We start from the raw sequence: 26,700 nt of genomic DNA, 5'->3' as shown, positions 1-26,700 counted from the left end.
ACCAGCACAAAGACCAGAAAACACCCTCCAGCAGGGAGATATGGGGGCTTGAGGGAGGAAGCCTTTTGTGTAGTGTAAGGGGGACTGCCCACTTAACACGGGCGCCATCTGAGCCGAGGAATGGAACAGGGCAAGGATAGCCTCTCCTTCAGCTGCCTACATGTAAACAGCAGCAGATTTCTCCCAAAACTCTGGCTTTCTGACTTCTCATAAAAACATCAGACAATCTGGGCTCGCATTCCCACAGGGAAGGATAAGCTGCTGTGCCCTTCAGGGGAGAAGTTGCTCTCTTTGCTGCCACAGTCCCCACCCCTCCCTGTTGTCTCCTGCCTGAGGCCAACAGTTAGGGGTTTTGTCTGTTTTATTCTCTAACACCCACCCAACCCACTTCCCTCCTCGATGTTACCTGCGGCCCCTCCAGGAAGGAGCCCGAGTTTGCTATCCTTTGAGGAGGAGACAGGCCAAGTAGTCTTCAGGTTGGCATTTGGTTTCCTGGGACCAAACCTTTAAATATGAAGCTGTAACAGAAACCTGGAGGCCTCTCTTGACAACCTGCCCAGCTCTCATTATGACATTTAGCCTGTGATTGATATTGTGTGTGTCATCGAGACCTTGGCAGTTAATCTCTGGGTCGAATCTATGGAAACCAAACAGAACAGATTTGTCTTCCCCTTCCATTTTGGCTGTGGTCTGGGAAACAGACACTCTCGGCCTCTCTGAGATTCAGAAATTTGGGAGCCGTGCAGAGAGGGATGCACACAAGCCGCCTTCAGGATTTGGAAAGATTACAGGTCTGTGGTTTCTGGACTGTTCTGTGCTTTGTTCTCTTCCCCCATCAAATCTGCACACTGGAGGATAATAGATCCCAGAGCTCCTTCTGCGTGCCAAGCTGCTCTGGGTAGACCGCACCACTTCCTCTTCTGTCTGGAAATCCAGCCGAGGCTTTCAGCACGGGGATGGGGATGGAGATGGGGGTGGGGGTGGGGATGGGGGTGGCTCCTTCCACAGTGTAATGAAGGAGGAACAGCCTCCGCAAGGGTGAGGTCAGCTTCAGTGACCAAAGGAGGCAGGCAGAGGTTTCAGAATGCAATTTACTCCAGCGTAATCACCTCTCTAAAGCCTCCTTTAGTGGCCGACAGGGTTGTTTGGGCTGGTTCCCACAACAGAAGTTTCTGGCCATCCCTGGAAACAACTCCTCCCTTTGTGACTGGAAACACCAGCAGGCAGGCCCCACAGCAGAGTTTGGGCCTGAGCAACCACAGGAGACTCTCTGTGCTACATGGTGCCCATCGCTCACCTTTGCCCCTCCTCCATTAGCCAAAAGACTCAGACCTGCCTCATCACCTCTGGCTGAGTCCTTGTTAGCACAGGCCTTATTCCCTTCCCTCTCAGCCATTCACTCACTCATTCCACCCATTTGCTACCTGTCAGACACTGGGGCTCAAGAAATAAAGCCATCATCAGGGAGTCCCTGGGTAAGGTCATCCAGCTCTTCCCTCCTCCCAGTCCTGCACCTTATTCTGGGCTAGAGATATGGCCTCTCCTTCAGTGAGAAGATAGGAAGTATACTGAGCACCTTCAATCCTTCTCTACCCTTCTCTTGACTCACCAGCTCCTTGACTCTTTAGCCACACTCTTGGGCAATCATTGTCAATCTTCAGGGAGCATCGGACTCACTTGGGAGCTTGTTAACATACACACTCCTAGGCTCCGAGCCCCAGTCCAGGATGTAACCCAGGAATCTGTATTTCTAGCAAGTGCCACATGATTCAGACCCACTCTTTAGATCACACTTCGAGAGAATCCAGTGAAGGTTCACCTCTGTTGCCGTCACCCCCAACCCAGGATGTTGCAGGAGGAAGTCACAAATCCTGGCTTCCCATAATCCGCAAAGACACACAGCTAGCTAGTGATCCTTTAATTCATCTGCTGTGAACTTGGGAGAATCCAGTTCCTCAGAGCAGGTTCCTTAACTCCTTTTCTTCTTAACATTTTTTAATGAAAAATATCAACGACACACAGAGAAACTGTGGCTACCTTGCAACCATCATCCAACCCCAACCACCACCATCCATGGGCAATCCTGCCTCTTACCTACCTCCACCTCTACTCCCCACCCCATACACAAATGTATTGATATATTTACCCAAGAATATTATTTTTGAAGCAAATCCCAAACATTATATCATTTCATCTGTGAATATTTTGATATGTATTTCCAAAAGGTAAGGACCTGTGGTATAATTTAGCTGTCCTTGGAATCTCCTGCAAATTGGTTGTTAGGTCTAGACTCTGAGGACTTTGCTAGGATTCAGGTTTTCCTTTGGCGAGATTCTCATGGCAATGGTGTGTTCTCCCAACAGAAGGTCTGTAATGTCTGATTCTCTCTTCTTGTGTGGTGAACAGTCAGAGTTGAATGCCTATATCCAATAGTCCACCAGGTGTTGTAAAATGGGGCTTTCTTCCTTATTATCTGGAATACTTCTATAAAAGAGCAAATTTCCCTCATCTACAGAGTAGTACGATTTGTATCGGAAAGGAATAATAAATGCTAGATTCTTTCCTTCTACTTATCTGTCTGCAAAATAATGAGCGGGTCCCCTACATCTTCCAACAGTGAATAGTGTTTTAAGTATCATTAAGATTTAAATGTTTGATGTGTTTCAGTCCATTGCAGTTATTTTTATTATTCATATTCAAATTGTCCCCTTTTGACAAGTGGCAACCTCTCTGAGTTGTGTTCTAAGTCTTTTGACATGATCCTAGTGGTCTCTGAAGCTAGCAAACTTTTTTTTTAAGATTTGTTTATTTGAAAGAGAGAGAGAAAAACAGCAGTGTGCAAGTGTGTGTGGGGAGCGGCAGTGGGAGAGGGAGAGAGAGTCCCAAGCAGACTCCTTGCTGAGTGTAGAGCCCGACACAGGGCTCAATCTCACAACCCTGAGATCTCGACCTGAGCAGTAACCAAGAGTCGGAGGAGGCTTAACCGACTGAACCACCGAGGCACCCTATGCTAGCAAACTTTTTTTATATTCTTCAAATCCCTGACGTGCCCCCCTCACACTGCACCCCCACCCCTATCTCCCAGCAACTATTTCTTTCTCAGAAGACCAAGACCATGTGTTACAGACATTCTCAATTTACAATTCTCCTCATCTGTAAAATAGAGATAATAATAATAATGCCTACCTCAGAAGGTTGTTAAGAAGATTAAATGAGTTAATAATTGTAAAGTACTTGGAACAGTGCCTGGCGCAAAGTAAGGCCAGCTAAGTATTTGTTAAATAAATAACACTCCCTCTCCATCACTCACCTCCATGGTTCTCAGTCTTGCTGCCCTTTTCAGTCTAAGAGTGTAACTTCCCCTCGGGCTGGCTGAGTGTAGATGCATCGCTGCCCAATTCCACAGCGAATTCCTTTCCTTGGGGACAATGGAAACTCTTCTCCCGCATTCCATTTGCAGAGCTTGACATGCTCTCCAAATATGCATTTCAATCTCCAAACACAGCTTTCCAGCTTGGAACATCTCCTCTGACCCCCGGTAGGTTAGCACAACTGCCAATCCCCTCGAGTGAGAGCCGCCAACATTGCCTTCAACTGCCCTAACGCGCCGAGGGACCCTCACGCAGCCAAGCCTCCTCCCAGCTGAGGGCTCCTGAAGCTCCCAGAACGTGCATGGCTGCTCGGATCAAACAGGCTCTGGGTTTACAGGTGTGCCCTTTCCACCGGCCGACAGCTGCCTGCAGGTGTGGAGAATCACAGGCCTGGAATGGCAGGAACCATGGCCAGAGCCCACAGATTCCAATCAGATAAAGGAAAAACTAGGCACCAAAGGGGGGCTAAAAGCTAAAAGAAAGGAGGCAAAGGACTGGCAGCCTACAGGGATTTCTGAGCCTTGAAGCCTGTCTTAGGTCTGCTGCAAACCCTCCTTGGCCCATGTCAGAGGGCCACCAACCCTCTCACACTGAAGGAGACTGGAACGTTGGTGAAGTGTTGTGTAACTGCCATCATGGCCCTCCTTGGTTACCCCTGTGGCCCTGGGGAGAGGAGGAGGGAGCACAGCAGGCCGGCGAAATGCCTGCTGATTCTGAAGATCAGCTTAACCCCACCTCTTTTTGTAAAGACCATTCCCTACCTCTGTCCCCTGCTAACCCATAGTCCTGACCCCCTCTCATGACCAATTGCAGAAAGGAAAAAAAATCCCGTGGCTCCAAATGACATCCAGAGAACCAAAGACAAGCCTCCAAAATGCCTACCCACCTGCCAAGAGGCTGCCGCCGAAGGTGGAGGGAGAGGTAGAAGCGGATGAGTACTGCACTCCCGGAGCCTTCGAGCTGGAGCGTCTCTTCTGGAAGGGCAGTCCTCAGTACACCCACGTCAACGAGGTCTGGCCCCAGCTCTACATCGGTGATGAGTAAGTGTCCAGGCCAAGCCCCACCTCCGGCCTCACCCAGGAGAAGGCAGCCAGCCCCCCTCCCCACATCACACCCTTCACCTGCTCTTAGCCAGGAGCTGTTGCTTTTTAGCTTAGTGGTGTTGTGAGCACTCAGTTAGGGCTGGCTTTATTTTCATAGTCTAGGAAACCCAGAGAAGGGGCTTAGGCAACATAGAGGTTTATTGCTCTTTTGTATAGAAGAAGTCCAGAGGAAGGTCAGCTGGGGCTGGCATGGCAACCCCAGGAGCATCAGGGTCTCAGGCTCCTGTGCTCCTGCCCCACCATCCTTCCTCGAAGTTGTGGCATGGCCCAAGAGTGCTGATAGGGCTCCAGCTACCATCTGTGGGATGGATCCAGGCCACAGAAGCATAAACAGAAAGGAAGAGCAAAAGGGCATCTTTCCAGAGGGAAGGGTCACCCAAGACCTCCCTGGCCCCTTGCTGCAAGGGAGGCTGGGAAACGGAGCCTTTTCCTTTAGCTGGGGATAATACCAGCAAGAACGAAGTCAGTGCTCAGATCGGTGGCACGTCAACCTAGGTGTTGGGAAGCATGGTAGGCCTGGCAAGGTTGAGGTCATCATCCGCTCCTCTAGATGTTTATAGCCATTTCCCACTCCCTCAAACAACTGGGAAACATCTACTGTAAATAATATTAATAATAATAATGATGCCTAGCATTTATTGATTACTATGTTCCAGGCACTGTGCTAAGCATCTTGCATGAATGATCTCATTTTATTTTCACGATAGCCCAATGAAAGAGGACATCTAATTTCTCCCACAAGGCACAGGGCAGTTAAGCAACTGGCCCAAGGTCCACAGCTCAGTAGGTGGTAGAGAGCTGGGATTCAAACGCACTTCTGCCCAACCCAGAAGCTTTTACCTTAACCAGCACTCCTACTCCTCCCTCCATTCCCCAGGATTCCTACTCAGGTTCCATCTCTCCCCGGAGGTGATGGTGAAGGACCCCTGCATGTGTGACGTTAATAAACACCTTGCTGCTTAAAACCTAGAGATAACTGTCTAGACACGGGAAATCCCAAGGGCAGCATCTCTTGTCCTTTTTTTCTTAATATTTTTAAATTGAAAAAGTTAGAAAAATTACATGCCCTTTTATACTGACTTAAACTAAATAGAGGGTTGTAAAAACAAACTGCATAATTTCCCTCTGTCCTCTCTTAATTCTGCCATTGAGTAACCAGTATTACGCTCACTTGCATACTTGCATTATTTTATGTACGCTATTGCAAACATAAGGTAACATATACACACATATAAAGGGTCTTCGTTTCTTTTAAACAATTTTTAGGGGGGGAAAAAGGAATCGTACTATTCTGTACTTTTACTATTCCATAGTAGTGCCATCCTGAAATTTATGCAATCATTTCCCAGTTGTGAACATTAGGGGAACCTCAGTGATGGGTATATGGGACTCTCTGTACTGTTTTTCTTTTTGAAAATAATAGCTTTATTGAGATATGGCTCACATTCCATAAAATTCACCTTTCTAAAGTGCACAACTCAGTGGCTTTATTACATTTACCAAGCTGTGCAACCAGCACCACTCGTTCGAAAGCATTTTCAAAAAGAAAGAAAGAAAGAAAGAAAGAAAGAAAGAAAGAAAGAAAGAAAGAAAGAAAGAAAGAAAGAAAGAAAGCATTTTCTTTTTTTTTTAAAGATTTTATTTATTTATTCATGAGAGATGGGGGGAGAGAGAGAGAGAGAGAGAGAAGCAGGCTCCCAAGGAGCAGGGAGCCCGATGCGGGACTCGATCCCAGGACCCTGGGATCATGACCTGAGCTGAAGGCAGATGCTTAACCATCTGAGCCACCCAGGCGCCCAGAAAGAAAGCATGTTCATCACCTCAAAAGGAACCACCTCAAAATTCTCCATTCCCCATCTTCTTGCCACGCAACCACCCATCTGCTTTCTAAGGTACACATATACCTTGACCCCAATATCACTTTAAGAAATGTAATTTACCAAAATAAGAGTAACAGTACATAAGGAAACATGCAGAACAATGTGTATTTTACCCCTGCAGTAGCAAAAAAAAAAAAAAGAAAAAAAAAGGAAGGGGGTGGGAATCTGAATCTCTTGTCTCTTAGTTATAAAGTATTACATAAATGCAGTGAATATCTGGTTTCCCTATTATACAAGTAATTACATGGTTATTGTACAAATATAGAAGTCTTAGGTTCTCTATTTGTAGTGGGTTAACAAGAGGACCTTCCTCATTGGGTTGTGTGGATTAAGTCAGATGGTATATGTAAAATGTGAGCGCAGTGCCTAATACATAGTGAGTGCTCATTAAAGGTTAGCTCTAGTAATAGTGATTAATGTAAGGAAGAAAACTTAAATCTCTCAGAGCAATCACCAAACCCCATTCTCTGAAGCCACTCCTATTAATATTTCCTCCTAGACTTTCTGTGTATTTTATTTATTTATTTATTTATTTATTATTTTGGCTTTAAAACTTGCTTTTATATAGTTGTAACCATACTGATTATTCATTTTATCTTTTTTCCCACATAGCGTCATTCATAAACTTTTTCCTTACTACATACTTCTTATACATTTAATTATAATATCATGCTATATATCAGATAATAATATATCAGGTGGATATAAGGTCATTTATTTAACCACTTCCCTATTGTTGGGCTTATCAGTTATTTCCATGTTCTCACCTTTATAAATACTGCAGTGGCCATCTTTATGCATAAATCTTTTCATATTTAGGATTATTTCCTTAGATCTGACCCTAAAAATGGTATAACTGGGGGAAGGAGGATTAAGATTTTAAGACTTATGCTGTCCCTGTGTCTTTTATCTATGCCGTTCCCTTTGCCTAAGAGGCCCTGCCCTTCACCTCATCTCTGTGTCCAGATTCCATTAGACCTCTACAATGACCACTCAAATCACTTCTGCCGTGAAGCTAGATTTACCCAACCCCCATAGTGAGAAGAGTTTTTCTCTGTATGTCATATACTATATTTACATTTCCTACAGCTAATAATAGTAACAGCTACATTGTATCATATACATCTTACCATGTGCTCTGCCCTGTGCTAGTCAACCCAATGAAGGAGGTTCCATTATTACTCTCATTTTACAAATGGGCAAACTAGGGCTCAGAGAGTTCATCCATTTGCTCAGTCAGTCGGTATTTACTAGGCACCTTGCTAGGTGCCGTGCGGGATACAAAGAGGAAATTGAGGCTCAGAGAAATTAAGTGATCAGCCCGAGGTCATACCACCAGTAAATGGCGGAATTTATACCTAAACTCAGATCTAGAAAATGTGGTCAATCAGGTAAAGAAGCACTATTATAGCTGAGGAGAAGGGATGTGTAGAAATGTAACAGGGAACAGAAGGAGAATGGGTAGTGGAGTGGAAAGAGTGTGGGGTTCAATCTTGGCTCTGCCAATCACCAATTCTGTGATCTTAGACTATCTGTTTTACCTCTCTTCACCTCCTATGGCAGCAGAGATAGGGCTCATTTCATGCTGTGAAGATGAGATGAATTAAAACAAGTAGAGTTTGCTAGGCACATAGTAAATAAATGCTGCTAAGTGTTTGGTACTATTATGATTCTGAGGAAGCGTCACAGAAGAGGTGAATTCCAAACATGACTCCGGAAGATGGGTAGGACTTCGACAGAGTCCTGGGCAGAGACCGCAGGATGAAGAAGTGAACGGGGTGAGAATAAGCAGGGTGGTTTGTCTGGAACACAGGGGATAAACGTGGTAGAGCTACACTCTCAGGAGGTCTAGAACCGAGCCACATTTGACCACCACGTGGTCAGCTCAGACTTAGCCGTGCTGTGGCAACAGGTGACCCCAACATCTTGGTGGCCTACCACAGCAATGGGTCATTTCTCATGCACATGACATGTCCGAGCTGGGCTAGTTCTAACTCTGCTCGACCTACATGTCCCTCCAAGACTCAGGATCTGGGCTGACAGAGCAGCCCCTACCTGGGATCCTGCCTGTCTTCTGGTAGAGAGAAGGGACATGGAGAATCACAAGTGGACTCAGAAGTGACATGTGCCACTTATGCCCACATATTTCAGTGGCCAAAGCAAGTCCAAGCCAAACCCTCATGTTACTAGGGCAGGAAAGTGTAACCTGTCCCTAGGGAGGGGCAGCGACTACTCCAAAGGGTAACGCATAGTCTACCACGGCCACAGTCTACTCCGGGTGTAGTGGCTTTGGGCAGGTCCTTTCACTTCTCTGTGCCTATGTCCTCATCTCGAAAAATGATTACAAAGAGGATTCAGAGAAATACGGAATATAAGAACATTTTGTATAGGCAAATACAAATATTACCATTATTGTAGTTAGTGAGAAAGAAACGTGGGAAGGTAGGTCAGGGCCAGCTTGTGGAAGGCTGAATGCCAGCCAAGGGACTCTCTTCAGGAAGCCACGGAGGGTCTGAACAGGACAGACAAATTCTAGTTAATAGAGTGCCAGACAACAGGGTGTGATGCAGTAAGATATGCTTGCCTCCTGACCACAATCTTGCTTCCTTCAATCAGGGAAATGTCACTGCCCTTTCAAATCATTCCAGCACCGCCTGGTCGAGCCCCAGAACAAACACACACACACACACACACACACACACACACACACACACACACACACACACACACACACACACACACACGCCCGGTCTGGGCAGGCTCCACAGTCAGTGTGTGTGACCTGCGTACACAGCGGGGGCAGGGGTGCTTGTCCTCATTTCTGCTCAGGGTTCCTCCCCGACACGCTTACAGGGTAATGAGACTCACAAATGCTTCTTGAGAGAGCAGTTAATTCTGCTGCCAGTGCAACCACATGGAGGTTATAACCCTGCTGAGAGACCACAGGGCTGCCTCTGTTTCTTGGTCTCTTTGGTAGGTGTTGCCCAAAGCAGCAGCAAGAAGCTCACCGCTGGCCCCTCATGCACGAAGTCTCGGTTTTAATTTGACAGTTGCATTTAGGTTGAATTTTTCCTTCCCTTAAAAGCACCGAAGATTTTTGAAAGGCGAGTAGCGAGGCTCTGGAAGTTAGGGTGGTCAGGATCTAAGAGTGAGGATGGATGTCCTGGGGTAGCCAAAATCTCTGGCCTAAACCAGTGATGCCTGGGACCCGCTGGGGACCAGACTTAGCCTAAAGAAGCAGCCACTTTTTCTCCTTCCTCTCCCCTCAAGGGCCTCTCTATGCCCCTCAAGGGCTTCTTTAGGGAGAGAGGCAGAATGGCCAAGGCTCTGCTCCAAAGCCACAGCGCCCGGTCAAATACTGGTCCCCATGTGGCCTTGGGCAAGTCACTCACGCTTTCTGAGATTGTTTCTTTACCTATAAGATATGGATCCAGTGAGTTAACACATCTACCACTTGGCACAGTGAGTGGCACACCAAGTAAGTGTGAACTACAGACCAGGCATGTTCTCGAAATTCAACTCCCAGTGTGAGAAGTAGGCAAAGAACAGTCATTGTGCTCTGCCATGAAGGGTCCTTCTGTGCTGAGGGCAGCCTTGAGGCAGAAAACACCTCTGGGCAAATTTCTCTCATGAGATGTTATCACGAACCCAAGGTGTCAGGTTGGAAGGAAGGTCCCTCCTAACGGGGCTTTCTCTGGCTCGTGCACCAGCCGCCCCCACAGATCCTGCCCTGGCCTCCCATGAACCCACATGGCCTACGGAGGCAGTGCCACACCAAAACCCTAGGGGCCTGGGGATTTCAGAACTTCTAGAGCATTTTCTCAGTCTCAGCTTATTCCAAGGGGATTCACCAAGTGGAGTGCCTGGTGACTCCGAGTCCCCATTGCTTGCCAGCCCACGGTGGGCAGAGTTGACACCACCGCTGCGGCCGGCCTGGTGAGAAGGAGCTACAGATGGGAGGGAGATCTGGTTAGTATTGAGTTGCTGGGTCAGCAGAAGGGGCTGGGCCAGGCCAACTGGCTCCCGGTCAGGTATTCTCACCAGGAAGTCATTCTGGCTGGCTCAAGGCATAGCCACCCTCTCCCCACCCATTTCCCAGAGATTGGTAGGGGGTCTGGAGTAGAGCATAGGGCCTCAAATGGGAATCAGGGCACAGAGTTCAAGCCCCCCAGTGAGGGTGCTCATTATGTGTGGCCTGTAGCACAACATTTTCCTGTTCTGGGACTCAGTTTCTTTATTTGTAAAATAAAGGGATGATTTCAAAGGTCCCTTCCAGCTCTAAAATGAAATTCTTTAAGAAATGTGCTATTAAATAAATTGGGCTTTATTAGGTTCAAGCACATACTTGTTTTATTACTTTTAAGTCATTCAAATTAGATTCAAATTAGGTTAACCAAGTGTTGCCCTCCAGAGAGCCAGGGACCGGCGTCAATGATGAGATAAGAATAATTCATCGCCTCTTATCAATCAGCAGTCCCTAAATGGGTGCTTCAAAAGTGCTTGAGTATGCTTGAAAGCACTAAGTTTCTGTAATTTAAATATTCTCCCTTTAATCTTATTCACATCTTTCATTTGCTTAGCAAAATCTTTTTTCTTTTTTCTTTTTTTTCCCCCTGCAGTCAGCAGGAGGGGAAATATCCTGGCTACTGTTGAAGTGATTGCAAATTCCCAGGCAGGACAGCCTCCCATAGGCTTGGCTGAAGCAGGAAAATTGAGAAATCGCTCTTCTCCCTCCCCACGTCAGCATCCCTGTGAGCCAACACCATGGTGCTAAGTTGCTCTGTCGCCTGAGCGGCGGGGCTGGTAAGCAGCTCTCCATTTTTATTAGAATACAGTTGCCTCCAAGGTCTGGCTTTTGGGGGTCATCAATAGCCAGCTGCCCTTCCCCATAAAGCAGGACTCCTCCCTGTGGCCGTTCCTACTCAGCCTGACCACCCTTTCAAGTTGCTCTCTTGCCCTTTCTGCTTTTCTCCTCCCAGCCAGACCAACAGCCTCAAAAGCAGAGGCATCTCCCCAGGCCTGGCCTGTAGTCGAAGAGGCTGGAAAGTGAGGTGAAAGCAAATCAGCCAGCTGACACGACCCTCAGCCTATGAAGAGGGCCTCTCACCGGTGCGCCCGGACAGCTACACCCGCTTCCCACCAAAAGAAGGAACTAATTCAGCCTTCAGGCACCAAGCAGAGCTAACCCTTGACTGGCTTCTCCAGGGTGGGGCATGGCTGCTTTAGGATGCAGTGAAAGCACAGCCAAGGTTCACAATTTAACGAGCTGAATGTTAACAGAAAGAACTAGAAACCCTGGATTCTGAACCTCCAAGTACCAAAGGTGACTTGAATACAACTGGGGACCGGTCATGGGCAGAGTGAATGGGAGAGGACCGGGCTGGGCCTTTCCAGCTTCTCAGTGAGGGCCTCAAGCAACATCAACCACTTCCTTTCACGCATAGCCAAATGCCTAGTCTAGTTATTAAGGCAACATCATTTCTCAGTTCCAGGCCTCCCTCCGAATATTCTCTTTCTCCTCTCAGCCTCCATCCCTGGGGCAGACGATGAAGAGGTTTCTAACAAGAGTTAAAAATGCTGGGGCCACCTTATATCTTTGAGTAGCCAGTGTCTCCTGAGAACTAAGGAAAACATCAATAAAATCATGGCATATGCTTACTTATTGACTATCTGACATATTCATTATGGAAATTTACAAATGAAAAGAAGACAAACTCTCCATAATCCCCTTACCCAGGGATAGCCACCGATAACATTTTGTTGTACATCTTTCTACTGTTTTTCTCCCTTGAATTTTTCTTTTAACCTTTCAAAGAAACTAGAGTATTGCGTCCTTCACTTTACAAGCATCTTGTAAGGAAAGTGCCGTCAGAGTAATTGGTTCTGTTTAACAAAGAAAGAAAACTGAAGGTCCCAGAGGTTCAGCTCTTCTAGTTCGTGCAGCATTGTGTAAGCTTACACACTGCACCTGTCAGCCCCGTGTGTTCTGAGGGGCCTCAAAAGCAAACAGCTTCATCGTCAGCAAGTAACAAGAACACCCAAGAAACTAGAAAGCCAGGGAATTCCCCTTTCATAGCAGGTGAGTTGATGGAGATCAAAAGCTCAAAATGTGCCCACTGTTTTGAAATCTACCTGCAGGGGGTAGGTATGGTGAGGACTCCAAAGGAGAGGGTCCCCATCAGGGTCATGCCCAGGAAATGACGCCCACATGCGTCAGACACACCAGAAGGAACAGGGTGCCAGATTACAGTCGGGGGCAGGAAATCAGCAGGTCCTCCCAGACATAAGGGTGTGGAGAACTGCCTGATCATTAGCGGTCTTTCTTCAGGGTCCAGTGCAGAATCCTGGCAACGTGGGAGCAGCTGGTTTCCCACCGCATGGGAGCTGGGGGAGGGCTTGTGTAGACGGAGACATGCGAGTCCCTCCTCCGCTCTGCGCAAGAGCCTACACCTGCGGAAAATGGGCTTTCAGGCAGATGCTGAGGTCTTTGGGCTGGGAGTCAGGAGGGCACCGAGAGGTCTGGAGAAGTGAAATGTCAGGAGTGCTGCCCAAGGAGACTGCTTCACCAAGAGTGCTCTTATTCGTAATTCCTCAAGGGTGGTGGGTTGAAACAAGCTTCCTGGAGGAGCTTCAGAGGGGCTGGAAGGAGGCTGGGCCAGGCCAGGTAAGGAGGAAGAGAGGGGAGGTCCCTGAATGAGGAAACTGGTCCATGCCAGAAGGAAGTCATTTCCCTGGCCCTCCAATCTAGAGTAAGAATCCAGAGCCAGGCCAGAGGTTTCACACGGAGAGGAGATAAAGGGAATTGGGCCAAAAACAGAGCTATGGCAATGTTCTTCAAAAGTAAACTGCACGAGTCCAACAGACATGTGAGAAAATGTCCAACCTCATTGTTAAAAGGAATGAAAATGAGACATCTTTTTTTTTGCCTATGAAATTAGCAAAGAATAAAAATCAATGTAAAATGAGCAAGCTTTCTGGAGGATAATTTAGTAACACATATCAAACATGTTAAAAATGCTCATACCCATTGACCCAGCAATTCCACTTAAAAAATTAAAAAAAAGTCTCTCCTAAAAACATAATCAGAAATGTGCCCAAAGAAATCCAGCAAAGTTGTTTATTTATAGTGTTTCTTATAATACCCGCCACTCCCCCTTCAGGAGAGAGATAAAGATAGAGATAGAGCCAGAGTGAGAGGGAAAGGAGACAAATGTCCAAAAGTAGGAGCTGGGTGAGGTAAAATTGAGATTTCCCTACAGAATGGAACAACGTGCAGCTACTGAAGGCTATACATTGACAGAGGAAGACATTTACAATATATCACCATGTCACAGTTTTTGAAACTTACATATGGTATCATACCCTAAAACAAATCTCTATGTAAAATTTGTAAATCTATGCATAGAAGAGCAACTGGGGAATCTTACATCAAAAAGCAAATAGACTTTCTCTCTAGGGGGTAGAAAATTTTTGTGTCGGGGGGAGGGAATATGTTCTTCACATTCTGCACTGAGCATGTGTTATTTTTATAATTAGATGACATATTTTGATGACATATTATTCTTTAAACAAATTGCTTACATTAGGATTTTATTATTATTATTATTATTATTATTATTATTATTAAACATCCAGAAACTAAGGCTCCTGCATCACCTAGGTTCTAGGAGTAAATTTCTAAGTTTGTTTTTCTACGGAGCTTTTCTACTCAGCAGAAGCACATTTCTTAGTCTCTTTCCCACATAACATATCTAAGCAGGTGGCCCTAAGGTTTAAGAAAACCACAATACAGGGCTAGGGACCCCCTCTGACCCACCCCACTCCCAGAATCGCTGAGCCAGGCATTTGGGTCAGTTGGGGACCTGCCTCCGTCACAGCCGCTATGTACACCAAGGGTTCTAAGAGTTTCTCTATTTGTAGATCCCCATTCTGCCATGGATACTCTTTTGAGACTCAACTCAGAGTCTCAACTGGACTCTGAGTGTCAAGCTAGAGGGAAATCTCCAGAGCGGTGTGTAAGGACGCCACCTCCCTTGCCTGGCTCAGGCAGCCACAGGGCCCCCGAAAACCTGCAGAGGGCCTCAGACACCCCCAAGGTCTGATCCTTCCCAGGAGTCCTTTACTTGCCCTCAGACACAGCTAAAACCAGCTCTGTGGGCTGACTGTGGAGGTGTCAGGCAATGAGTCTTGTCACATATCTACCCTGATCCTTGACCCCAACAGCAGTAAAGAGCAAATTGCTATTTATTCAAACTGCCATTTGCTTATGTTGAAACCCAGTTGCTGAACCCAGAGAGAACAGTCTTTATGGTGGGGAGGAACTTCCTGTCAAAGACAGTTAATTTTAATTTTTCCACTGAGCTCAACCTCAAAGTGAGGTTGATTGCTACTCAGCAAGATGGACTGCATTAGTGGAGGCTTTAATTGAGTGCAGATCTAAGTCCCAAAAGCAAAATGTTTGTTGTATACATACTTTGGGACAAGAAGAAAAATGAATAACAGGTCTTTCTGAGGAAAAATTGAAAGCAGAATGTAGTCCATCCATAGTCAGGATGGCAGTGCCAAAGGCCAGCTGGGGGGCTTGGGGGAACTCTTCACCATCCCGTGACTAGTTCCAATGGGCTGTTTACAAATGTTTCTAAAAGCTCGATGCCTGTGTTTGGGTCTCTCTTTCCCAAACACTGGACTCTATCGTGGTTCCTCATGACCAAGAAAAAGCTCCAGGAAAACAGCGACAGATGAGGGTCCCTTGGCCAAGGGGCCATGCCAGATGTTTCTTGCTGCAAGGCTCCTTTTGGCCCAAGGTATTGATCAATGTTGGCATTCAATATGGTGCCTCTGTCTATATCCTTTATCAGTGACCTTGAGATCAGCCCTCAGTTGGAGCACGTTGCTACCTCTGGCCTCTCATTGTTATGGTTCCAGACCCTTCTCATCTCTTTCCCGAGCTGTAGAACCGGTCTTTGTGCTGTTGAGGGGAGATGTCATCTTAAAACCTAGTTAGGATCACCCCTCCTCAAACACTATCAAAAGCTGTCCTTGAGCCCCCCAGATACAGATCCAAGCACTTCCACAATCCAACCCCACACTCCCTTTCCAGACCTTTCTCTCTTCTCCTCTCACATCCTATGCTCTGGCCAAATCAGCTTCCTCCTCCCTGCCCCCCTCCCCAATCCCATCAGCAAGTCCTGTTGTGACCCCACCTGCTCCATCCACCTTCCTCTCCTGGCTGTACAACTGCAACAGCCTCCAACAGAGCTCCCTGCTTCCAGTTTTTCCCCTCTCCAGTCCATGTCCACACATCTCCAGACTGATTGTTTAAAAAGTAAACAATGCTCACCCCTTTCTTAAAACCCTCCGTAGCAGGCGGCGTTCCACCACACTGACAGTAAAACCCAAGCTCTTCCCTATGGCCTACAGGGTCCACCTTGACCCGGCTCTGCCTACTTCTCCCATTTGCTCTTGTACCACTATCATCCTTGCTACCAGAGCCACATGTGTTTGCATTCTCTCCTTAGCACTTGCTGTATCCTCAGCCTGGATGAGACACTTTTCCTCCTGCTCTGCCCCTGCCTAGCTCCTCACCCCCAGTCTTAGCTTAAATACTACCTCCCAGCAAGGCCTTCCCCCAACACCTTACCTAAAGCAGGACCACAGCCATTCCGCACAGCTCATACTGCTATCTGAAATTATCTTGTTTATTCGTTTGTTGTTTATTTGCTCTCCCCATGAGAATCTATGCTTCCTGCAGGAGCTTGACTAACCTGTTCACTGCTGCATCATCAGCACCCAGGACAGTGCCTGGCACGCAAGAGATTCTAAATCATTATTTGTGATAAATGATTGATTACAGGAAATAATAAACATTTCCTGAAAAGCCTTCATTATCTCCAGCCTCCACCCCTTGGGCTGTGCTACTTCCTTGCCCTTGCCTCCCTCTTCCCCTCTGTCACCAAGTGCTGACATTTGTAGTAAGGCAAACTCAAAGGGCTCTCTCCCCTGAAAGTCTTCCCTGGCCCCTCTAGACATAAATAACTCCTGCTGCTTCTGACAGCCTACCTCTGCCCTATATTCCAAGACCACCTACTTCAAATGACTTTATTCTTTGTTCCTGGAAATTCTTGCGTAGAAAGATAAGGCTATAAATCAGAAAAATCACAGTTGGCTCCAGGAACTTCCTGAAATCAACTCAAACAATAGACAGCTCAAATACCTCTCCTCAGAAAAATGCTTTACCCAACTAGGCAATGATTCACCTATCAAAGCAAGAGTTCTATTCTGTGTTCACAACCCCTGTGGACATCAATGTCAAGAATTTTGCCTAATCCTAATCAATTCCTTGCATGGAAACAGCATCTGAAATAATTCATTCAAGTCTCAACCCACCAAACCCTATAACATCTGGAAGGTTCAGAGGAGAGGCCTGCTTTAAAGCTGAGATGAATAGGTTATTCTGGTGGCCTTTTAAGGGATTTAGCAGGTGACAGTGCATAGTGTCTAGTACCAAGTCTTTTTTTTTTTAATTAACATATATGTAGTATTTGTTTCAGGGATACAGGTCTGTGCTTCATCAGTCTTACACAATTTACAGCGCTCACCATAGCACATACCCTCCCCAATGTCCATCACCCAGCCACCCCGTCCCTCCCACCCCCCTCCCCTCCAGCAACCCTCAGTTTGCTTCCTGAGATTAAAAGTCTCTTATGGTTTGTCTCCCTCTCTGGTTTCTTGTTTCATTTTTCCCTCCCTTCCCCTATGATCCTCTGCGTTGTTTCTCAAATTCCACGTATCAGTGAGATTATATGATAATCGTCTTTCTCGGATTGACTTATTTCGCTTAGCATAATACCCTCTAGTTCAGGGCACCCCGGTGGTTCAGTCGTTAAGTGTCTGCCTTCGGCTCAAGTCATGATCCCAGGGATTGAGACCCATGTCGGGCTCCCTGCTCAGTGGGAAGCCGGCTTCTCCTCTCTCACTCCCCCCTGCTTGTGTTCCCTCTCTTGCTGTCTTTCTCTGTCAAATAAACAAATAAAAATCTCAAAAAAAATACCCTCTAGTTCCATCCATGTCATTGCAAATGGCAAGATTGCATTCCTTTTGATGGCTGCATAATGTTCCATTATATATATACCACATCTTCTTTATCCATTCATCTGTTGATGGACATCTAGGCTTTTCCCATAGTTTGGCCATTGTGGACATTGCTGCTATAAACATTGGGGTAGCACCAACTCTTCTGTAGTTGGTGAATGATGAAAGAGTGAACGGACCAATGACTAGCTCACCTACCCCACCCTTCATTCTCTCCCTTCTCAAAGCGGCAGAACCAGGAATATGCAGCCAAGGGGTCAGTTAAAGCAGGGCTTTGGACGAGAGAAGTCCTTCGTTTCAGTGACTAGGCCTTACTTTGGAATTGATGGCAGAAACCCATGGGCAGCCCAGAGTATCCCCCACACCCATGCCAAGGCACCATGCAGCCAACCAGCCTCTCCCCTTGTGCCCAGGGCGACGGCGCTGGACCGCTACGGGCTGCAGAAGGCGGGCTTCACGCACGTGCTGAATGCGGCTCATGGCCACTGGAACGTGGACACGGGCCCCGACTACTACCGCGACATGGCCATCGAATACCACGGCGTTGAGGCCGACGACCTGCCCACCTTCGACCTCAGCGTCTTCTTCTACCCAGCGGCCGCTTTCATCGACGCGGCGCTCAGCCAGGACCACAGTAAGAGACCCGCCACCCTTGGTAGTTCAACCCCAACAAACCCGCCTGAGGCCCCGCCCCCGCGCCCCACGAAGGCCCGCCCCCACCCCCATGAGGCCCCGCCCCTCACCTTGGCTGGAGGCGGGATCTGCGCACTCTCAGAGCGGGTTCTGCAGGGCTTTTGAGTGATTGAGTTGGGACTGTCTGAGCCCCAGGAGGCTAGGAGCCACACTGAGCGTGCTGCTGGTGGGGTTCGGGCCTTGATTACCACTGTGGGGAATCGGGATCGGAGGGTTCAGAGGAAAGGCCTTCCGCCTGAATCCCAATTCCCTAAGGCTCATCAGCGATCCTTGGAACAGCAGGGACGTCTGGATGGCCTCAAAGCTGGGACTACAGCCCAGACGCTAAATGTGCCTGGGCCCAAACCTAAAAGCTAGGGGCTTCAATGCCAGAAAACCTTTGGGGAGCTGACTTGACTGGGACTCCATGGAGAGATTTCAAAATCTCCTGCCAACCAACGAAGCCTGCAGCCTCCCCTATCCCTCCTCCTCCTGCAACACACAGTCTAGTGAGGCCTCCTATAGAAAGCTGACAACTTAGCCTTCTAAGTGGTGACCTGTATTTGAGAATCTGAGTTTTGCACCCATGATGTCCAAGTTTCCCAAGGTTAATTATCCATTTTTATTTTATTTTTTTTAAAGATTTTATTTATTTATTTGACAGAGAGAGACACAGCGAGAGAGGGAACACAAGCAGGGGGAGAGGGAGAAGCAGGCTTCCTGCTGAGCAGGGATCCCGATGTGGGGCTTGATCCCAGGACCCTGGGATCATGACTTGAGCCGAAGGCAGACACTTAACGACTGAGCCACACAGGTGCCCCTAATTATCCATTTTTAAAAATCGCAGTGCTAGTCCTTGCACTCAAAATGCAGTTTTAGCTGGTCTAATCCAGGTAAAGGCTACAAGGCTCTTTTGGAGAGAAGGGCCTGGCTTAGGTCTGCATTGGGGTAAGACAATATGCAGTTATTGCTGCAAGGGAGTGTTTCAGGGGCATTTCATAGAGGCCAGAGGGACTTATACTCCCTAATCTGTGCTCTGACTTTAGGCCCACGTTTCATACCCCTTTACAGGGCCATCACATAATTCAGGGTGTCCAGTTACTGAAAGCCTTTCTTGCCACAAGAGGCTGAGATTACGAGGCTCAGTGACTGGCTGACTGGCCTGCTTCAGGAACTTGCAGTCTGCAGCTGGGCCCAGGCCGAGTCCCAGACCTTGATGGCCATCCCACAGTGGTCCTGGCCCCACAGCTAGGCACCAACAGTTTGTTATTATTTTGGTTCAGAAAGCAAGGTCACCGTGAAAAAAAACCTCACAGAGCTGAAGGGCTTCTATTAGGGGATGTCTTATTTCAAAGTCGTGCTTTTATGAGACAATTTATCGACCATCTTTTGCATTATACACATTCTGGGTTTCTAAGCAGTATCAAAAAGCAACTGGACTCTGACTCATCAACGTGAGGTAAAACCTCAGATTATTTGAAGTTAACTGAAAACATATTTGACAAGAAAAAACAAAAAGCTGCCAGAGCCCAATCCTTCGGTTTCTGTTTAATGTTCTCTTTCGCCATTACTGTATCTCCAAACTTTCTCTTAATGGAAGGGGTTTGGCAGGCTTCAGAGAAGACAGAGCGGGGTTTCACACCTTACAACTTACTAACAATGTGATTTCGCTAAGCCTTGCTTTCTCAATCTGGTGATGAAAATATTTATCTTGGAAGGTTCTAATGAGGATCAGCAGTAACCCACATAGAGCACTTCGCATGGAACCTGGTGCACAGCAGGTTCTCAGATGTGTTTGATAAAGAGAGGTCGTGCACCATGAAACACATAACCACACTAGCATGTGTGCATCATAATAATAAAGTTTCCAATCCCAAAAGAAAAAAAAAAGGAAAAAAGACATTCCAACTTTGAACTAGTATAGTAGACTCACATGACAGCTTGTTTTCAGTTCCTGGTACACCATTTTAGAGTCTTCCCCGCTCTGCTGAATTAGGAAAGAATGGGGCTCAAAAGTCATGTGTAGGCCTGGGCAGATCACAGAGCACTGATGAGGAAATGTCAGGCTGGAGTGGGTCCTGACCTGTAGGTCATAGGTGCGAAAACACCCAGCAAAGAAAAGAAAGGGTCAAGAGAGAAAAGTATATGGTCAGGTCAGAGAACGTGCAGGGGATAGAATCGGTGGGCAGGGCTGTGGACTAGACCAGCTGTCTGGGGAAGGAGAACAGGACATGACCCCACGGCCAGGTGGGAGGCTGGGGTCCCTTCTCAGTGCCTTTGCACTTGAATATCCTCAAGTCTGGGGCTCAAATCGAATGCGAACCCCGCAGAACCCGGCAAGGAACGTAAGCAAATGACGCTGGCTACGCGTGGGCGGTGGGGCGGGCGTGCTGGTAGCCAACTGGAGAGCCCCAAATACTCCCCAAAGGGGGCGCTGCTGCTCGGTCTCAGCCAACATGTGACCTGTGAGAATCAGGGCGAATGTGGCAGATCTGATCTTTCAGGAAAAGTCTTCAATCTGGATTTTAATGTGAAATTGCCCAATTTTTAAGTGTTGGCAACACCTTGAAAATTTCTTAAAATGCTGCAAAGGCCAAACAAAAGAAATCCAGTGGCTGTGTGTTTGTAACCTATGCCGAGTCGTCAGAGTAACGAAATAAAATGCTCCTTAGCCAGCGATGGCATTGTCACGGACTCCATCCACTGCGGATGGCATGTGCTCAGCCTCCCTGCCACAGGCCGTGGGCAGCGTGGTGTGTCTAGTCGTTCGTCGGGTGTCTAGGGGACACTACCAGAGCATACTGGAGCCAGGCTCCCTCATATGTTTCTTATTACACTCTTGATGTAAGAGGTGTTGATGGACAGTCTGGCCAGAAGGCAAGGCCTCTCTCTCTCTCTCTCCCCCCCTCTTGTCTTTCCTGTTCTTCCTTGGCTAGTTTCAGCCAAGTGTGCGCTGTTTCCCACTGCTGCCCCTCACATCCAGTCTTGTCTACTCTCGTTGAAAAGCCTTCCTTGTGGGGCTGTAGAGCTGTACCTGTGGCCTGTGGTGAGCACCATGGGACCCACTCCTACCCCTGTCCTACACTGACCCATCCCTTCCGAAAGAACTCCCTATACAACGGTAGTCACGCTTGAAAAATCTCAGAAATAGGCCAGTCCAGTGTCCGGCCCTTAGAGCTGGGGAAACAGAGGCCCAGAGAAGGCAAGTGCTGTGCCCAGGGTCACAGAGCTAATCAGAGGCCAGCAGGAATGCCTTCTGTCACCCAGGCCTCTCAGAAGAGTCCTTTGCCCTTGTTTTGAACATCTGGTGACTTTCCTGTATAAGAGGTCACCAAAAATCATGAAAGGTGAGGCACTCCAGCTGGTTATAAGATCTGAAACAACTGAACGTGTCATTCATCAGCGGAGAGAGAAGTACTGACAAGACACTGCCCTGGAAACCCCATTTGGACGGCCTTCACTGCTCCTGGCATGACATCCTCAGAGGTGAAGTCGGGTGGTTTTAATTTGAGAAATCCCAGAGCAGATACTGTGAGGCTCTAAAGATCAGATTTTAGTATCGCCACTCTCCTTTTGTTCTTTCTTTCTTTTTCTTAAACAGGCCATAGCCTGCTTTTGAAGCCATCTTAAAATCGATTATGGATAAGGCAGGTATGGAGTAAGAAATGAAGCCGGAGCTTGGCTCTCTGGTGCTTCTAAGCTTTAATCAGACCAGATTTTCAGAGTATTTGAAGGGTCCCCTGCCCCACTGCAGCGCACACAGGCCTGCCCCCTAGCAGCTCAAAACACAACACGCACCCTTTTTCTGACGCCTTCCCACAGACCCAGAACTGTTTGGGAGAAGTATGAACTCTGCCTTTGCAGGCTGCTGAGGAAGGAAGGTGAGTGAGAGACAGGCAAAGAGCATTCCTCCAAAACCAAGGAAGGAGGTTGCTTATGAGAGTACATACCTGGCAGGGGTGGGATTGAGTTGAGGGTGGGGGTTGGTGGGTAACAGGCTTGGCCTGTATATCTGATCTGAGTGACAGAGGCCTGTCTTTTGGTCACCAGTGAAAATGTGCAATGGGGGAGCAGCAGAGATTCTGCATATGGGTTTTCTTTATAAGACTGTGGGAATTCACCTTTTGGTAAAGGCTAAGGGGAATTATTTCATTGAAATCACCATTTTTGAAACATAGATTGGGACCTGTCAGTGCAACATAAAAATCAATTTAGTGGATGTAACCAGCATTTCTTTTAAGAAAATGAATAGATTCGAAAAGAATTGAAAATATCAGCATGTATTATTGCCTGTAGTAAAAGTTCGTGTTACCCTGTGGAACTCTTGTCTGATACACATGCACTTGTGATACCACATGGCATCGAAGAGCTCCGAACCTGGTACCAGGTAGCCTGGGTGGGAATCACAGTTCTGCCACTTCCCAGCTGTGCAGATTCTTGGCCCTTCATGTCCTCCGTAAAATGGGGATGATAATTGTATCTACCCCATCCGTTTGTTGTGCCGATTGACTGACTATGGTAAACTACGTAAGAATGTACTTAGCAGGTTGGGGGGTGGGGGGAGGCTCTGTACATGTAAGCCGCGAACTGTTGTGTGCTGCGGGGGGCGCAAAGTGAGAGCCACTGAGCTAGGAAATGCCAACCCCGACCCCGCTGCCCTAACCCTGGCTGGTGTCTACCAGAGAGCCTCCCGGCCGCTTCGCCATGGGCCACGCCGGGAGCAGGCCCGATGCAGCCTTCCTTGCCCTTGTCTTCTGAACCCTCCTGGGAGCCTTCTCACCACCCAATGCTGGGCCCCCAAGGGTGGTGCTTAGCAGAGCCACGGAGCAGAGAGGGAGTGGCGCCCTGGGGTTGCTGAGACAGGCCCTTTACCCGAGGGAGACCTACCAAGCTCACAGGGCTGATGGCATTAATGTTGCTTTTGTAAAACCGAATTTTAGCTCCAGGAGCTTCTGCTGGAGCCGAGCGTGCCCTTCCCTCCCTTCCCCCTTTCTCCTCCAACCCCCTCCATCTCCCTTCACCCTTTTTCTCCCCTCCCCTCCTCCCACTTAACAGACTTCAGGCTCCCAAAAGACTTAATCAACTACAGCTTTCGCCTGTTTCAAGCATTTAGTCATGACAGAAAGAATTACCCTTTTTGCCAGGAGAGGAAGAAACGCTTTAGTTATCAGCGGAGCTGGCAAGAGGCCAGGCAGCCTCTGGAACAGTCTGTGGGGATCAGGATGCCAGAGGTACATTCCAGTCCGGGAGCACAGTCATGCCACGCAAGAGCCAGGGCCAGCCTCCCCCAAACCCGACCCAGCAATAAAGAAGCCGGCCCTGCTTCTTGCCTTCCTTTCTAGCCCATGTGTGCAAGGAAAAAGTGGTGTAGTCACATTCTTGTAGCTCAGCAACATGGCGGGTGGATTGAGGGCCCCCTGGTTAGCTTGGGGGGATTCGTGAAAACGAATCGTGATCAAATGAACAGTTCCTTAATGAAGCACCTCTCTGTGGCAGCAATGTGTGTGTGGAGAGACCAAAATGGAATCCTTACTGCGGGGCAAGGTGTGCAGGCCTCGCCAGCACTGGTTCACTGTGTCAAGGTGTGCAGGCCTCGCCAGCAGTGGGAGGCCCCCTGACCCGGGCCTCGTGGTCAGGGCCTCTCGGATTCCTCAGGCTGCCTGGGCTGCTGGCCATCACCACTGTCCTGGGCATGGTCCCCTGGCCCAGGTGGGGGGGTGAGGGTGAGAAGGACACAAGGGGGCCACACCCGTTCAGAAATGGTCTTCAGCAAGCTGTTCTCTTATCCTGCTGGTGTTCCCCAAGCCCAGTGATGTCCCTAAGTCTTCCTGGTCATCCTTCTGAGCTTTAGGCCCGAGACTGAGGAATGGAGACATGACTGGCTGGGGTCACAAGAAACACAGCTCGAACTGCCCCAGCCGAGCTATCCCTCAACGACAGGAGAGGGCAGCCCCTGGGACGGCAGTGGTGGGGACTGGCGGAGAGCTTAATCTTACTACTTTCTCTGCCCGCAGAGCCCAGAGGCCGGCGGGCAGCACACAGAAGGGTCTTGATAACAAGGTGCTTTAAACTATTTCCGGCACCTGCTTTTTGGGTGACCTCCGGCATGTCATTTCACCACTCTGAGCCCGTTTCCCATCTGTAAAACAGGGATGATGATAATGATGCTGGAAGGTTCTGTGAAGGATAAAGTGAGATCACGCACACGGATGCACCGTGTGAGCTCTAGAGCAGACCTGAAGGATGCACAAGCTGCTTCACATTTGTGGCTTCTCAGTGGGCCCAGCTGACGCCATGGTAGTGTCCAAAGGGAGTTTGTTTGTGGAGATTCTTCTAGGTCTCTGGTTCTCAAACTTTTTAGTCTCAGAACCCTTTGACACTCTTAAAAAAGTATTGAAGTCTTCAAGGAGATTTTGTTTGTGTAGGTTATATCAATATTTACCCTGTTAGAAATAAAAACTAAAAACCTTAAAAATATTTATTTGTTTAAAATTTAAAAACCCCTTGCATGTTAAAATAATAACACGCTTTTGTGAAAGAATGTATTTTCTAAAAGAAAGCTAGGGAGAAGAATGGCATTATTTTACATTTTTCGCAAATCTCTTCAATGTTAGGCCTATTAGAATTCAGTTGGGTTCTCATATTAGCCTCTGCATCAGTCTGTTGCGATATGTCGTTTTGGTTGAAGTATATGAAGAAAATCCAGCCTCTTTCAGATATGTAGTTGGAGAAAGGAGGGTTATTTTATTTTCATTTTTTTCGGGAGGGATATTTTAATAGCCTTTTCAAATAATTGTGGATATTCTTCTTTAATACTACACCAAAACTTGACAAGTAATCATTTTTTAAAGGCTAGCTGTGATGTGGCTTCTGAAACCATCTCCACAAACTTCACAGATACTGTTATATGGAAGTTCATTGGTCTGTCTTGCACTTTGAATGATTTCTTTACCCATGCATGATTTCATGATATCCCACTTTGGTCATTTGGGAAAATATTGGTTCCCTAAGTTATGTTGAGCTTCCAATTGTTGACCCTTTTCATGGTACATTATTGAAAGAACACATTGTTTGCTGGGAATGGCCAGCAATCCCTCTACCGATGGATGAAAGATGACTCCAAACTTTGCTGTGACACAGAGGAGAAGGCAAGGGGGTCAATGCTCAGAGACGAAGACCCTTTGCTCTTCTTTGCTCCTGCTTTTATTGGTCCTTCAGGAGAATCACAAATCCTTATGTTTCTCAAGCACGTGATGTGTGACAAGGTGTCTTACTGAAACTGGGAGGATTTACGGGAAAGATAAGCTAATCTGCATGTGCTACTAAACATAGCCCAAGGGACAATGCACACATCTCTTAGATCACAGGGCGGCTGTTTGGGCTGAGAGGGCTTCGGGGAAGGCAACTCCCCGTGGCATTCCTCCGGCAGAGTGGGTCACGCGGGCCCCAGCATTCCAAAGGCCCACGCCCTTCTCCGAAACCCTCCCTGCCCTCATTGGCCTCCGTGTTACATTTTAGCAAGCCGGGTAGTATGGCTGATTTCATGCTCTCCATTAACCCCAACAATTGTTAATATCACCACCAACCTTAACAGAAAAACCTAAAAGTATTGGGAAACGGTCAACCTCACAGTAATAGATACAAGTTTTCAAAAATTCTAATTTTTTGCTCAAAAGCTTGCACTTTATCCCTGGCAACAAATACCATTGGTTGTTTTCTTTGAAATGAGAGGCTTACTTTATTCACTTCTGAGACAGGATCTGCCAAATACCCAAGTGTGAATTATCCTGGTTTTTCTGTCATTTGTTCTTTTAAGTAAAAACAGTGTTTCATGAACAGTGGCTAATTCAGCTTGTAACTCAATCTCCTGAGGAGATAACCATCTTACTTTGGTACTCTGCCCAAGTGCTTTATGTGTTCGTACCATTTCATCACACAGAATATTAAGTAGAAGTGTAACCAAAGGCTGAAATTTGATAAAATTCATTTTTACTGCTTCATCAAGGATATTCTTAAGGGAAATTAGCATCCCCCCCACCCCCCCACCCCCCCCCCACCCCCCGCCGAGAGTGCGTGGTGGCGAAGAATGCCATGATTACTAGTATAGTTTGGTGCCTCTTCTCCCCACTGCATTTCAGGTAAGATCCTGGTTCACTGTGTCATGGGCCGCAGCCGGTCGGCGACCCTGGTCCTGGCCTACCTGATGATTCACAAGAACATGACCGTGGTGGACGCCATTCGACAAGTGGCCAAGAACCGCTGTGTCCTACCCAACCGGGGCTTTCTGAAGCAGCTCCGGGAACTGGACAAGCAGCTGGTGGAGCAGAGGCGACAGGCCCAATGCAGTGACAACAGTGAGAAGGCTGGTGAGAAGGAACCGTAGGGCCCCTCACAGGGCGCGCAGAGACAACTGAGGAATGGAGAGGGAAGGCCGAAATCGCCCTGCCCTGGGATTTGGGACAGTGAACCCAAAGCTTGACTTCTGTCCCATCTTAAACTTGCCAGGTGTGTGCTGACGAATAGGGAGGATTCAAAGCTGCCCCCTGGATGAGCACTTGGCTTCACAGCGGGAGGAGACAGCCT

At 47.6% G+C, this 26,700-nt stretch overlaps 1 protein-coding gene across 1 annotated transcript; it reads left to right on the top strand.

Annotated features, from left to right (window-relative positions):
* Nucleotides 1-698: 698 nt before the first annotated feature.
* Nucleotides 699-26,500, top strand: DUSP29 (dual specificity phosphatase 29). The gene is made up of 4 exons (XM_027597261.2): nucleotides 699-791; nucleotides 4,185-4,411; nucleotides 17,859-18,079; nucleotides 26,256-26,500. Exons 1-4 carry the CDS (start codon nucleotides 753-755, stop codon nucleotides 26,498-26,500), a joined length of 732 nt encoding a protein of 243 aa, XP_027453062.2. The 5' UTR covers nucleotides 699-752.
* Nucleotides 26,501-26,700: the final 200 nt, after the last annotated feature.

The sequence above is a fragment of the Zalophus californianus genome, chromosome 15 (assembly GCF_009762305.2).
Source record: "Zalophus californianus isolate mZalCal1 chromosome 15, mZalCal1.pri.v2, whole genome shotgun sequence".
In the NCBI taxonomy this organism is placed as follows: domain Eukaryota; kingdom Metazoa; phylum Chordata; class Mammalia; order Carnivora; family Otariidae; genus Zalophus; species Zalophus californianus.
Note: the sequence above shows the minus strand (reverse complement) of the source record. Positions and strands in the feature narration are given on the sequence as shown.